The 14,349-nt window shown below is 50.7% G+C and overlaps 1 protein-coding gene across 1 annotated transcript in view; it reads left to right on the top strand.

The window, feature by feature from the left end:
* CARMIL2 (capping protein regulator and myosin 1 linker 2) overlaps nucleotides 1–14,349 on the top strand; it is a 130,226-nt gene that overhangs the window by 25,189 nt on the left and 90,688 nt on the right. Inside the window, exons 8-13 of the mRNA XM_030581180.1 lie at nucleotides 1,122–1,195; nucleotides 1,810–1,866; nucleotides 8,261–8,336; nucleotides 8,427–8,515; nucleotides 10,872–10,966; nucleotides 11,841–11,927. Of these exons, the coding sequence (XP_030437040.1) occupies nucleotides 1,122–1,195; nucleotides 1,810–1,866; nucleotides 8,261–8,336; nucleotides 8,427–8,515; nucleotides 10,872–10,966; nucleotides 11,841–11,927 (478 nt within the window). The remainder of the gene's footprint in view (nucleotides 1–1,121; nucleotides 1,196–1,809; nucleotides 1,867–8,260; nucleotides 8,337–8,426; nucleotides 8,516–10,871; nucleotides 10,967–11,840; nucleotides 11,928–14,349) is intronic.

The raw sequence follows: 14,349 nt of genomic DNA, 5'->3' as shown, positions 1-14,349 counted from the left end.
AAAATGTCCCAGTGCTGTGAGATCAGTTGAAGTGTGGAGGAGCCATCTCAGGCAGCAGTTAGCAGTGACGAGTCCTCAGGCTTGTGCTTCAGTCTCTCTTTTTTAGGAACTTCTTCAGAGACATCGCCTCCTCCTCCTTCCAGCCAGTCCAGGCAGCTTTCAGAGCAGCGATGCCCTGCGTGTCATGGGGACACAGCTGGGCCCAGTCCTTGGCAAGGCCATGTCCCTAAAATGAATCCCCCAGTCACTGGGCATACTCCTGCCGTTCCCCTGCCCCAGCCCAGGAGGCTTATGGCACAGGCTAAGCCTCGGGCGAGCCTTGACGAGTTTTATGATGGTCAGTGTCTGAGGCCTTCCCTCTTTGTGGCCAAGGCCACACAGCTTCACACCCTGACATCAGGGCCTGTCCCGGGTCTCCCTCAGCTGCCAGATCTTCTCCCAGAGATCTCAGGTGCCCACAAAGAGAGGGGCCCAACCTCGCAGAGGTCAGATGCCCTCCCGTTGGCCAGTTCGACACAGTTGGTCTGTGGCAGGTGCATCCTTCAGGCTGCAAGTGGCTGATCTGTGACTTTTTTATGTTGGAGGCGGGTGGGCGGGAATAGTGGGTGTATCAGGGGTGGGTTTCCCTTCCTTTGCTGTAACTTCTCACTGCTGGCTGCTTCCCCCCTCAGGAGGGTCAGTGGATGGTCTTGTCCCCTGCAGAGAGCTATCTCTTCTCCCTGCTAATTCCTCTTCTCCTAGGAAGCCCAGCCAGTGATCCAGCTGTACTGCGGGACCTCGGCTCGCTTGCTCTTAAATAGTCCCAGTTCAGTTCTCTCTCCCATGTTCCCATGAGTGTTCATTTCAGGTCTGGATGATGTGACTGTGGAGAGCTTGTGCAGCCCGGCTGATAGCTCTGCTGCTGCCTCTGAGCCTCCTCGGGTGAGGACTCCCCTCTTGGAAAGGGGGCTGGGCCAGCTTTCCAGGAGAAGGTCAGGAATGACCTGTGGTGTGATGCGTCTGGCAAACACAGACCATTCAAAGCTGATGCTCAGCATGTGTCCTGATCAGCACGGTGCTGCGCTGTAATCCGGCCTTGCAGCACTTCTCTAGGCTAACACGCTGACCTGTCTGTCTGTTAGGATGTGGACAATATCTACCACAGCCAAGACTGCCGAGAGTTCAACCTGTTGGACTTCGCTCACCTAGAGAGCAGGTGAGTCGCTGCTGAAATCTGTGATCAAGATCATGCAAGATAAAGAGGAGTAGCAAAATATGCTGTACCTGTAGCTACCCTGAGAATACCATTGTACACAGTGGCCAGCGACCCTTTTAGCTAAATGGACCTGCAGAGCAGCATTTCCAATTGGATTTGAACAGTACTCTGAAAAGTGACTCTCTATAAAAATGGTCTTTCCTTTCTCCCGGACCTGCTCCTCATGTATATTGGAGTCCGATCTGCTGGCGTTAGTGACTGAGGGCTGGTCTACATGCAGACTGGCCTGAAAATAATGAAACGGGGTGTAATTCACCCCTTTGTATTTTCGTGTGATCCTGTCAGTGCGCACTCAGATCAATCTGAATGTCTCTTACCTGGATTTAGTTTTGTCAGGGGGGCAAATAAGATTTAAAATCTTTTTTGTTTTTTTTCCACTGACAAACTAAATCAAAGTAAGACCCTCTTCAGCTGAACTGAGAACGTCCACATGCATAATTGCTCCAAAAGAACAAAAGCTGTGAGTTACTCTGAGTTATTCTGGTGCCCGTTTGTTTGTAAACAAGCCCTAAGATAAGTGTTTATTGTCCTTTTTACTCTGGTTATCCCTACAGGGCCAGTCCAGCCATGAGAGAGCAGAAGTGTGAATGGGCGTCAATTAATTTGCCAAGGTGCCTGTTAGATTTTCAAGCTGCAATTTAAGAAACTCTGTTTGCTAATTTGATAAATGCTGTGGCCGATACGGGGATGGGACTGAATGAGGATAACTACTTTTCATAGTAATAAGAACTACTAGAGTAGCTCTTTCATTGGCAGGTCTCAAAGCGCTTTACAAAGAACTCAGGATCCTCATCATACTTCTTTTATCGATGGCGGAGTCACAGTCTCACAAGGTCACCCAGCAAGCCAATGGCCCAGCCAGGAGTAAAACCCAGGTCTCCCAAGTCACAGTCCGTTGCTCTACCCACTAGGAAACATTGCTTAGCACTGTACTTAGTTGAGTTCAGGGAGCACTCATTTGCTGATTTCATGTTAGGTTCCTTTCTGTGCTATTTTTGACAGTACTTTTCAAATCAGAACACTTGGTTGCTCTTAGCCCAATCAATAGGGTTTTTAATTCACCAAGAATCATGTGGGTCTGTAATCAGTAGGTTTATAGATCAAGTTGATGTACACCAAATATTTGAAGCCTGTACCATGTGCAAACTATACATGCACTCTAGTAAGCGATTAACACAGACCAGGGTCGGGGTCGGGGCCCAGCAGTGCATACAGGAACAATACAAATCACTAGTCTCTCCGTTTTTCTGCTACTTCTGTTGATATCCAGTAGATGGGGCAGGTGTTATCGGAGGCTTTTAATGTTTCATTCATCAAGGGTTGTATTACGTAAGCGGGGGATGGTCCTGCTATTGTGGGGAACTTTCCTGGCTTACACACTATCCTGGTGAAATGGGCTGGTGAAAGGATCCGAGTCCTCGCTCCCACTCCCTTTACCCAGAGGCTGCCTGACCTCAAGGGCTCCTCTTCCACTCTCTTGTGTGGCAGAGTCCTCATAACCCCAATACAGCTGGACCCAGGGTTCCTGGGGGGCTCGAACCCCAACCTTGTCATGGTCACTTAAGGCAGGGGCTTGGGTGACCCCACTCCAGGGGGCTCTCTCTGCACTGGACACTTCCCTGACCCACTGACCATTCCGTACAGTTCAAAGCAAATACAATTTATTAAACAACAATCAATTAAAAAAAATAAGGAAAAACTGGGAAAGGTTAAAGGAAAGCCCGGCACCCCGCTCTGTGGCATGGGGACGTCACAACCAGCCTCTCTGGAACGTAAAGGAAGATCAGTCTGTTCCTCACACATCCCAGGCCCCTGCCCAGGCCCTGGCTGTGCTGCAGGGATGCTGGGGGTCGGACACTTGCTCTGGCGGTGGCCACACGCCCTCAGGCTCCAGGTGGCAGGACCCTTCCCCAGCGGTGAAAGTAAGCCGGTATGGTCTGGTATCGTTTACTGGCAAGAGCCAGTGTGCCGTGCCGGACTGCACTGGCTTCCGCGGCAGTGATTTAAAAGGCCCAGGGCTCCAGCCACTGTGAGGAGCCCCGGGCCCTTTAAATCCCCGCTGGAGCTCTGGCAGCCAGGCTCAGACAGGGATTTAAAGAGTCCGATGCTCCGGCCGCTGCAGGGAGGCCTGGGCCCTTTAAATCCCCACCGGAGCTCTGGTAGCTGGGCTCCCGCGGTGATTTAAAGGGCCCGGAGCTCTGCGGCGGCTGGAGCCCCAGGCCCTTTAATTCGCCCCTGAACCCTGGGGCTCCTAGCCACCTCCGCAGCTGGTAGCTCTGGGGTGATTTAAATCTTGAAAGGCCCTGCCTTTTCCGGTTGAGGCCACGCCTCTTCTAGTTGAGGCCAGGCCTCCGCTCAGGACTCCGGTGTACCCGTAAGTCCTTTAAGTTACTTTCACCCCTGCCTTCCCCTCCAGCGTCAGCCCCCGTCCTGTCGGGATTACAGTCCCCCCGAAGTCTGGAAGGCCTCTTGGCTGGGGTGTCTCCCTGCGGTGGGCCTGCTGTCCCCCTCGTTTTCCCCAGCTGCTCACTGCACCTGGATCCGGACTGCCCCAGCTCTAGCTCCATCCTGTCTCAGCACTGCTGCTGCTCTGCCTCCAGCTCCCTGGGCTGCTTCTCTGGCCTCCCTGGCTCTGGTTGCTGCAGCTCTGCTCCCAGCACAGGTCTGCTCTATGGGCTGCTTCTGTGACTCTGCTCCCAGCACTGACCTGCTCCCTGGGCTGCTTCTCTGGTTCTCTCTGGCTGGTGCAGCTCTGCTCACCAGCTCAGCCCGAGCTCCTGCTCTCTCCTTAGCTTGGCCCCACTCTGTCTGGGAGGAAAGGACCCCCGCCCCCGGCCTCCCTCATTAGCCTGCCTGCCCTGTTACTCAGGCTGACCTCTCCCCATTGTTCCTGGGGACTGCAAGTCTCAGGGTGCCGATTTCCCATCGACCCTTCCCCTTCCTTTTGGTACTGGGAGCTAGCAACCAAAACACCCTGTCAAGGCTGATTCCCCACTCTGGCACTTCGAGTGCAGAAGGTGGGCAGGGGGGCACAGGGATTCTAAAAATTAATACTGGCCACTTCAGGCTGGTATTAAACTCCCAAGGATACAGCTTCTCTCTGACCTTGGATGGGTAGATGCTGCCACCACCCAAATGCAAAAAATCGCCTTTCACCCAGGAAGGAGCACTTGGGAATTCCTCCCTGTGGGGTACTCTGAAGCCCTTTCACCCCCCTCTGGGGAAGAGCTGAGAAAGAAAACAAAGGAAATCAGTTGTTGCCACCAGCTAATTAAACAACACGTGCACAAACCTCTTAGGACACAAAAATCCAACCGTGTTCTTAAAAAAGATACATTTTATTAAAAACAAAAAGAAAGAAAATACATCTGGAACTTAGGCTTTTGCTAGATTTAAAAACCCACTTACAAAAATAAAACATCAAGAATAACCCTCTTGAGGTCCAGCTTAAAGGTTACAAGCAAAACAAAAGCATTTGGGGTTAGCATAGAGGAGTCCACAAGCCAATAAGAAATAAACAGAGATAAACCTACTCATGTCTTTCTAGACATTTTCTGATCTACTTATGTATCGGGGATTTCAAATGAGGAGTTTTAGGTATAACCTGACGATTTCCATGGCTGATAAAAAGCTTTTTACAACATAGTCTCAGCCCTGTCTCTGCTCTGTCCTCTCTTGCCGAAGAACAACAGACAGACAGACAAAAGGGACATCTTGTTTCAATTTTAAAAATTCTAGCCCCCCCATTGGCTCTTTTGGTCAGGTGCCCGCTCCCTTCCTTTTACCTGGGAACTTGTTAAGCCTTTACAGGTAAAGCAAGCAGAGAACAGCCCCCAGAGGGATTGCACAGCTAACTGGCTGGCTGGGGGTCCACAAAAGGGAGCTCCCCCCATTTATCACACCCCACTGAGTTTCAGGGCCACTCCGAGGATTCAGAGGGTCTGGGGCAGGGCTGGGTCTTCGGCAATTCAGCGGCGGGTCCCTCTCGGAGGGAAGGACCCACCGCCGAATTGCTGCCGCAGAATGAAGTGGCAGCGGTAGAGCAGCCTAAGCGCCGCTGATCGCAGCTCCTCCCCTACTCCCCCGGCCACTTGCGCTGCTTGCACTCACCGGGCAGAGCTCTGAGGCTTTGGCAGCACTTCGGCGGTGGGTCCTTCACTTGCTCCGAGTCTTCAGCTGCCCTGAAGGACCTGCCGCCAAAGACCCGGAGCGGCCCGTGGGGACCCTGCAGGGCCCGAGGACTGGGGCAAATTGCCCCCACTTGCCCCCCCACCCCCCGCCAGCCCTGCTAAGTTTTAGTAAGGGGACAACAGTCTGTTTACAATGAGTGTCTTGCCCAGAAATTTAATTGGAATGTCTCCCTTCTCTGCCCTGTTTTTTAGCAATTTCTTCCCACTGGTTAGCTGCATATACCTGTCTGTGTTCCTTTTCCTTTTCCTTCTTGTGCCATACAGTTCATGTCATCTGCAGAGTGCACCAGTCACTTTAGAAAGCAAAGCAATTCCTTCACAGTTCTTCTGGATTGAGTAGGTATGATCTGTACCTTCTTTGCCTATATCAGATACTTTTAATTTCCCATCCTGTAGGGCTGACAGCAGAAAGAGACATTATAGTAAAGGAACTGGACAGATTGTTTACCCAGAGAGCCATAGATCTGATTCATAAGGCAGACAAATATACACTTTTTAATCTTTCACATTTGTCTTTTTTGGCTGTCACTCCTAAAGGATGTGAAATTAAAGGCGTCTGATATATGCACCAATAGTATAGTTCTCTTATCTATATATGAATGACTTCTTTGCAGGATCGAGAAGTTTTGACCTTGGAGTCTACAGCTCTCTGGGTCACACACTGAGTTATTTCTGACTTTCACTCCTCTCCAAAACGTGATGAACTCCTGGAACACAACGAGCCATGAACTCCTAGAACACAATGAGTCAAACAAGGCACAGCCGGCTTTGTCATCCTCTGGCTGGTTCTTTGGCATTAGAGGGAAAGAGGTCTCTAGCCTGATGTAATTGAGAGACTCTTCCCTAGTCACAGACAGTCTGACGATTTCATTTAAACATCGCATTTCCTGCCCCTGGGGGAAGAGAGGTTCTGTAGACACTGTGGCTTTAAAATGTGGATTGTTGGTCTGTTCTGAGCCAACAGAGATGCGGGGAATAGAGTGAGAGCTTTCCTGCTTAGAGGGCCAGATGGAACTATTATTATTAATAGTATCTAGTAGGGCTGTCAAGCGATTAAAAAAATTAATTGCGATTAATTGCATGATTAAAAAAATTAATGGCGATTAAACAATAATAGAATATCATTTATTTAAATATTTTGAATGTTTTCTACATTTTCAAATATATTGACTTCAATTACAACACAGAATACAAAGTGTACAGTGCTCACTTTATATTTATATATGATTACAAATATTTGCACTGTAAATATCAAAAGAAATAGTATTTTTAATTCACCTCATACAAGTACTGTAGTGCAATCTCTTTATCTATATCTTGTGACACTGGCTACAACAGTGCCATGTGAACGCCTGTTCGCACTTTCAGGTGACATTGTAAATAAGACGTGCGCAGTGTTATCTCCTGCAAATGTAAACAAACTTGTTTGTCTTAGCGATTGGCTGAACAAGAAGTAGGACTGAGTGGACTTGTAGGCTTTAAAGTTTTACATTGTTTTGTTTTTGAGTGCAATTATGTAACAAAAAAAATCTACATTTGTAAGTTCAACTTTCCTGATAAAGAGAAAATTGAAAAATACTATTTTATCATTTTTACAGTGCAAATATTTGTAATAAAAATAATATAAAGTGAGCACTGTACACTTTGTATTCTGTGTTGTAATTGAAATCAATATATTAAAAAATGTAGAAAAACATCCAGAAGTATTTAATAAATGTCCATTGGTATTCTATTGTTTAACAGTGTGATTAATCACGATTAATTTTTGTAAACACGATTACTTTTATTTAGTTAATTGCATGAGTTAACTGTGATTAATTGACAGCCTTAGTATCTAGTCAAGGCATGGTTAAGATCTCTACCTCTCATAAGGGGGAACTGGAGTTTGTTCCTGTGGGCCCTGCAGGGCCAGCCCTGCCTCGGGGCAGGTGCTGAAGTCTGTTCTGGCCAGCGCATCATCAACAGAGCTGCTTACTTTGCAAACCCACTGAAGAGAATGTGGCCAGATGGGGTATGGCTACACTGCAATAAAAGACTGGCTGGCCCCGGTCAGCTGATGTGTTGTGCGGGTAGGGTGACCAGATGTCCTGATTTTATAGGGACAGTTCCAATTTTGGGGTCTTTTTCTTCTATAGACTCCTATTACTCCCCACCCCCATCCCGATTTTTCACAGTTGCTGTCTGGTCATCCTATGTGCGGGGCTAGAAAATTGCAGTGTAGATGTTTGGGCTACCCCCTTCGCGGGGTCTGAGAGCCTGGATCCCAAATGTTTACACTGCTATTTTTACCCCTGCAGCCTGAGCCCTGTGAGTCAATTGACTGCCCAGTAAATCCTCAACCACCTGGCACAGCAGAGCTTTCTCCCTTTGCCATCCTGGACTGGCACTTTGAGTGCACACACTCTGGGGGAGCCCAGGCATCGCTGGATGTCCTGGTCGTTGTGGGGCATGCAGCTCCTCTGGGCCTAGCAAGGCAGGGGACATGTACCACGGTGGATGGCTGGCTGGTTCATGGGAGCCAGGCCTGAGCTCAGCAAACAAACACAGATGCCCTGGTGAACTAGAGAAGCACCTAGAGCAGTTGTGACCAGTGGCAGGATTTCACTTGCCTCTCAGCTGGCGTAACCAGGGATGTTGCAGGTCTACTCCAGCCTTAAGGCTGTGGTCAGAGTGCAGAATACTGCAGCGTCTATGGGTAAATTGTGGCTTTACAATACCATGTGGAGCCTGACTCAGTGGTTATTCACCACGTCTCCAATCACAGTCCGTCTGGGCCGTAACTTGCTAATTGTTTCATTGCTGTGTCCCACTGCAGAGACGTAGCCCTTAGCATCACGGCGCTGTCGTTTAACCTGTGGTTCACCAAGCTGTACTGTAAGGACTTCAGGCTGGTGAGTACGAGGAGCCGTGACCAGGATGCTGATGAACCACTGTCCCGTAAGTGATGACACAGCTTTCAAAGAGACTTTCCTCTCTCCTAGAATCTGGAGATTTCTGAACAGCTTCTGTACATGCTCAGCAAATCGGTGAAACTGGAGGAGCTGGTGCTGGAAAACACCGGGTTAAAATTGTAAGGAAAGGGAACGTGTACATGTGCTGTCTCTTTTAAAGGATTCTGGGTAGGTTTATAAAAGCCTGCACAGGTGGTAGCTTGCTGCATGTTTTCACTGGCTGGTCTCTGCCTCGTCCATCGTCGGCTGGTAGAATAGCAGAAATGCAGGGCTGATGCTGAATTATTGTCTGCATATTAAATTATCAACTGATGCTAAATCAGCTGCCCTTGGCTTCTGGTCACCTTTTAAGGCAGGGGAGAGCAAACTACAGCCCGCAGGCTGGATCTGGCCCATCAGGGCTTCCAGTCCGGCCCGCAGGATTGCCAGCCCCGAGTGCAGCGGGGCTAAGACAGGCTCCCTGCCTGCCCTGGCCCCGCATCACTCCCTGAAGCGGGCGGCACCACGTCCCTGCAGTCCCTGGGGGGCGGGGGGAGCAGATGGCTCCGGGTGCTGCCCTTGCCAGCAGGCACCACCCCCCGCAGTTCCCATTGGCCGGGAATGGGGAACTACGGCCAGTGGGACTGGGAGCTTCAGTGATGGTACCTGCAGGCGAGGGCAGCATGCAGCAGAGCCGCCTGCCACACCCCACTCCCAGGAGCCACTTCTAGACATGCTGGCCACTTATGGGAGCAACATGGAGCCAGAGCAGGCAGAGAGCCTGCCGTAGCCCTGCTGCTTGCCACTGCCATCCTGGAGCCACTTGAGGTAAGTGGTGCCAGACTGGAGCCCACACTCCAAACCTGTCTGGAACCCTGCACACCAACCCCCTGCCCTGAGCCCCCTCCCGCACTCTGCACCCTTCCTGCACCCCAACCCCCTGCCCTCAGCACCCTGCCACACCCCTCCTGCACCCCACCTCCCTGCCCTGAGCCCCCTCCTGCACCTCACCCCCTTCCTGCGCCCCAACCCCCCTGTCCTGAGCCCCCTCCCGCACTCTGCACCCTTCCTGCACCCCAACCCCCTGCCCTCAGCACCCTGCCACACCCCTCCTGCACCCCACCTCCCTGCTCTGAGCCCCCTCCTGCACCCCACACTGCTCCTGCACCCCAGCCCCCTGCCCTGAGCCCCCTCCTGCACCCCACACTCCTTACTGCACTCCAACCCCCCTGCCCTGAGCCCCCTCCCACACTCTGCACTCTTCCTGCACCCCAGCCCCCTGCCCTGAGCCCCCTCCTGCACTCTGCACCCTTCCTGCACCCCAACCCCCTGCCCTCAGCACCCTGCCACACCCCTCCTGCACCCCACCTCCCTGCTCTGAGCCCCCTCCTGCACCCCACCTACTTGCTCTGAGCCCCCTCCTGCACCCTAACCCCTTGCCCTGAGCCCCTTCCCGCACACTGCACCCCTTCCCACACACCCCACTCCCTCCCTCCTGCACCCCAACCCTCTGCCCCAGCCCTACACTCATGGCCATGTATGCAATTTCCCCACCCAAATGTGGCCCTCTGGCCAAAAAGTTTGCCCACCCCTGTTTTAAAGGGATGAATTTAAATATCCAAAAACTGGGAAAGGGGAAAAAAAGTTCTCGTAATCGAGTAACAGTAACTTGCACTGTAGGCGCGGATGATGGCTCGATTATTATTACAGCTGGGAATTCCAAAGTACCCAGAGCCAAACAAAACTCCACGGGATCAGTGATTTAGGAGCGTACATCCCATTTTGAAAAGCTATGTGTGTGCTTTAGGTAATGTTAGCTCAGCGGTGTGTTTGGATTCATCCAGAGGGCCACTTCACATTGGGAAGAGCTCATGGATGTGCCAGGGTATGGCCCATGAACGCAGATGTCTTTGTTGGGTTCCTGCTGCTGAGCGTTTAAATTTGCAGCCCTGGTTTTGCAGTAATGTATTTTTTTAACTATAATTTTGAGATAAGAGAGAAAACTGCCCGTTCCTTGCAGGATTCCCCTTTGCATGACGCAGCCAGGCTCTGAAGTTCATCCCAGCAGGGAATGACCGGGCAGGGGAATTTCACACCTCTGCTACTCTTTGGCTGGAGACAACTTTCTGCTGTGTTACAGGAGAACTGCAGCCAGCGTGGCAGAGAAGTGCCCCCTCTGGCAGTGCATGGCTGGGCCTGACTGTGACCAGAGCCGTGGCTGGGATGGTGGCATTGCTGAGAGAGCTGGCCACCACCTTTGCTGCAGGTGTAGCACGAGCGATCGCTCAGCACCCTAGGGACCAATAGGACCCCCACTGCTTAGTGCCTCTCCTCCCCTACCCTAGCCTGGCACTGCCCCAGAGGCACAAAGTGACCCCAGCGCTATTTCCCTGTGATGGGTTGTGAGATGGTTGGTGCCTGGCACCTGGGTGCCTGGCCATGTTGGGAGTACACCAGCGCTGGATGTGTTGTAAAGTGAGATCCGTTCCCTTGCAGTGAATTTGCCCAGAGGATGGCCCAGGCGTTAAGAGGAAACCCGGACTCGGCTCTAAGCGCCATCAGCCTGGCTGGCAACCAGCTGGAGGACAAAGGTACCTCACGCTCCTGTCCCAACAGATACGGCCCCTTCAGAGTGTCCCGGCAGCTTCCGACAGTCCTGATTTTCTTCTTCTTGTGACTGTGGACTCCTTTCAAAACGGCCTTTTTAGCCTTCAGAGCCTTGGATTTTGCCTCTGTCTTAGTGGGGACAGCCTCCTTCTTCACCTTCTGGTAGTGACGTGAGTGGCGCTTTGGGCTAGCCACCCGAGTCCAAGCCCACCTGACCCTCCCGGGTCTGAGCTCGGGGGCTGGCTAGCCTGAGCCGCCACCTGCCACAGCACCTGCTCCGCTGTTTGTAGCACACTAGCTCAGGCGAAGCCAGCCCAGGTCTGCCTCGCCAGGCTGGAGGCTCGCTTCCAGCTGCAGTGTAGCATACCCTGAGCGGCCAGGCCGGCATAGGCTCTGCAGTGGAGACATGAAGTGCCTGGGACTCGCACGACACCCAGGCCAAGGTGTTTGCAGGATCGATCCTTCTCTCACAGGCAGAGGCAATGCTTGGGGGGCCACGCGGGGTCACGTGCCCCCCCGATTACTGCCAGGGTTTGCGTGCCTGGCCCCCGTGCGGCAGCTCCTGGGGCTGGTGAGCTGCAAGCTGCAGCTGCAGGGAGAGGCAGCAGCAAACAGCTGGGAGCTGCAGGGAGGGGCTGCTAAGGATAATGGTGGAGTGTGACTCACACTTTAAATTGTGCCCCCGCCATCAGCAGGTACCAGTTGTCTCAGCTTACAGGCCCCTTGGGATGGGGACTTGTGGCATCGGGTTCGTCTGACAGAGGCGGAAGCACGCAGCCAATGGCTGACAAGCAATGATGCTCCATGGCCGTGGGTGCAATGTCTGAGCCCTCTGTCGCCTGTCTGCTCTCTCCTTAGGGATAACTGCATTCAGCCAGCACATCGAGAAATGCACCAAGGGCCTGCGCAGCCTGAACTTCTCTAGGACCTCGCTGACCTCCAAAGGTATATGTAGATATAGATCTATAGAACCATAGGCCTGGAAGGGACCTCGAGAGGTCATCTAGTCCAGTCCCCTGCACTCATGGCAGGACTAATTATCTAGACCATCCCTGGCCGCTGTTTGTCCAACCTGCTCTTAAAAATCCCCAGTGCTGGAGATTCCACCACCTTCCTAGACAATTTATTCCAGTGCTTAACTACCCTGACTGCTGGGAAGTTTTTCCTAATGTCCAACCTAAACTGCCCTTGCTGCAATTTAAGCCCATTGCTTCTTGTCCTATCTTCAGAGGTTAAGAACAATTTTTCTCCCCTCTCCTTGTAACAACCTTTATGTACTTAAAAACTATCATGTCCCCTCTCAGTCTTCTCTTCTCCACAGTAAACAAACTCAATTTTTTGCAATCTTCCCTCATAAGTCATGTTTTCTAGACCTTTAATCATTTTTGTTGTTCTTCTCTGGACTTTCTTCAGTTTGTCCACATCTTTCCAGACATGTGGCCCCCAGAACTGGACACAATACTTCAGCTGAGACCTAATCAGCGTGGAGTAGAGTGGAAGAATTACTTCTCGTGTCTTGCTTACAACACTCCTGCTAATACATCCCAGAATAATGTTTGCTCTTTTTGCAACAGTGTTACACTGTTGACTCATATTTAGCTTGTGATCCACGATGATCCCCAGATCCCTTTCCGCAGTTCTCCTTCCTAGGCAGTCATTTCCCATTTTGTGTGTGTGCAACTGATTGTTCCTTCCTAAGTGAAGTACTTTGCACTTATTCTTATTGAATTTCATCCTATTTACTTGAGACCATTTCTCCAGTTTGTCCAGATCATTTTGAATTTTAATCCTATCCTCCAAAGCACCTGCAACCCCTCCCAGCTTAGTATCGTTTGCAAACTTTATACGTGTACTCTCTATGCCATTATCTAAATCATTGATGAAGATATTGAAGAGAACTGGACCCAGAACCAATCCCTGTGGGACCCCACTCGTTATGCCCTTCCGGCATGACTGTGAACCACTGACAACTACTCTCTGGGAACGATTTTCCAACCAGTTTTGCACCCACGTTATAGTAGCACCATCTAGGTTGTATTTCTCTAGTTTATTTATGAGAAAGTCATGCGGGACAATATCAAAAGCCTTACTAAAGTCAAGATATATCACATTGCCTGCTTCACCCCTATCCACAAGGCTTGTTACCCTGTCAAAGAAAGCTATCAGATTGGTTTGACATGATTTGTTCTTGGCAAATCCATGCTGACTGTTACTTATCACCTCATTATCCTCTAGGTGTTTGCAAATTGATTTCTTAATTATTTGCTCCATTATCTTGCCGGGTACAAAAGTTAAGCTGCCTGGTCTGTATCCCCGGGTTGTCCTTATTTCCCTTTTTTATAGATGGGCACTAGATTTGCCCTTTTCCAGTCTTCTGAAATGTGTCCCGTTTTCCAGGACTTTTCAAAGGTAATCATTAATGGCTCAGATATCTCCTCAGTCAGCTCCTTGAGTATCCTAGGATGAATTCCATCAGGCCCTGGTGATTTGAAGACATCTAACTTGTCTACGTAATTTTTGACTTTTCCTCCCCTATTTTAGACTCTGATCCTACCACATTTTCACTGGTATTTGCTATGTTAGACATCCCATCACCTCCAACCTTCTTGATGAAAACCAGAACAAAGACGTCATTAAGCACCTCATCCTCTGTTATTTTCCCCCCCTACTCCGTCATGGAGTAACGGGCCTGCTCTGTCCTTGGTCTTCCTCTTGCTTCTAATGTATTTGTAGAATGTTTTCTTGTTACCTTTTATGTCTCTAGCTAGTCTGATCTCATTTTGTGCCTCGGCCTTTCTAATTTTGTCCCAACATACTTGTGTTATTTGTTTATATTCATCCTTTCTAATTTGACTGAGTTTCCACTTTTTGTAGGACTCTTTTTTGAGTTTTAGATCACTGAAGATCTCCTGAGTAAGCCAGGGTTTTCTCTTGCCACACTTCCTATCTTTCCCATGCAGTGGAATAGTTTGCTCTTGTGCCCTTAATAATGTTTCTTTGAAAAACTCCTCACTGCCTTTGGGACTCTTTACAGGAGCCAGAGGGCTTCAGGCTAGCACAGGCAACCTTCCCACAAGAGTGTAAAAGAGGGTGGCGGGGCTGCTCTGGCCTGCATGTCCTCTGGAGCCCCCATGCTGGGCCTCAGGCCTCTTTGAGCAATGTCCCCTCAACAGCCCAGTCTAGCCCTGACTGTGGAATGACTGCTTTCGGTCCTGAGATGGCTCTGCTCCCTCTTGGCTTGGGCGCTGTCCATGGACGTGTGCAGGGGGCCCCTTTTCAAAGTCAGGTGGCCAAAGGGCTCTGCTGGGTGCTCTGGGCATGATGCGGGGGGGCTGGTTCTCGGAGTCCCGGGGGCTCCCAGAGGAGT

The sequence above is a fragment of the Gopherus evgoodei genome, chromosome 12 (genome assembly GCF_007399415.2).
Source record: "Gopherus evgoodei ecotype Sinaloan lineage chromosome 12, rGopEvg1_v1.p, whole genome shotgun sequence".
NCBI lineage: Eukaryota > Metazoa > Chordata > Testudines > Testudinidae > Gopherus > Gopherus evgoodei.
Note: the sequence above shows the minus strand (reverse complement) of the source record. Positions and strands in the feature narration are given on the sequence as shown.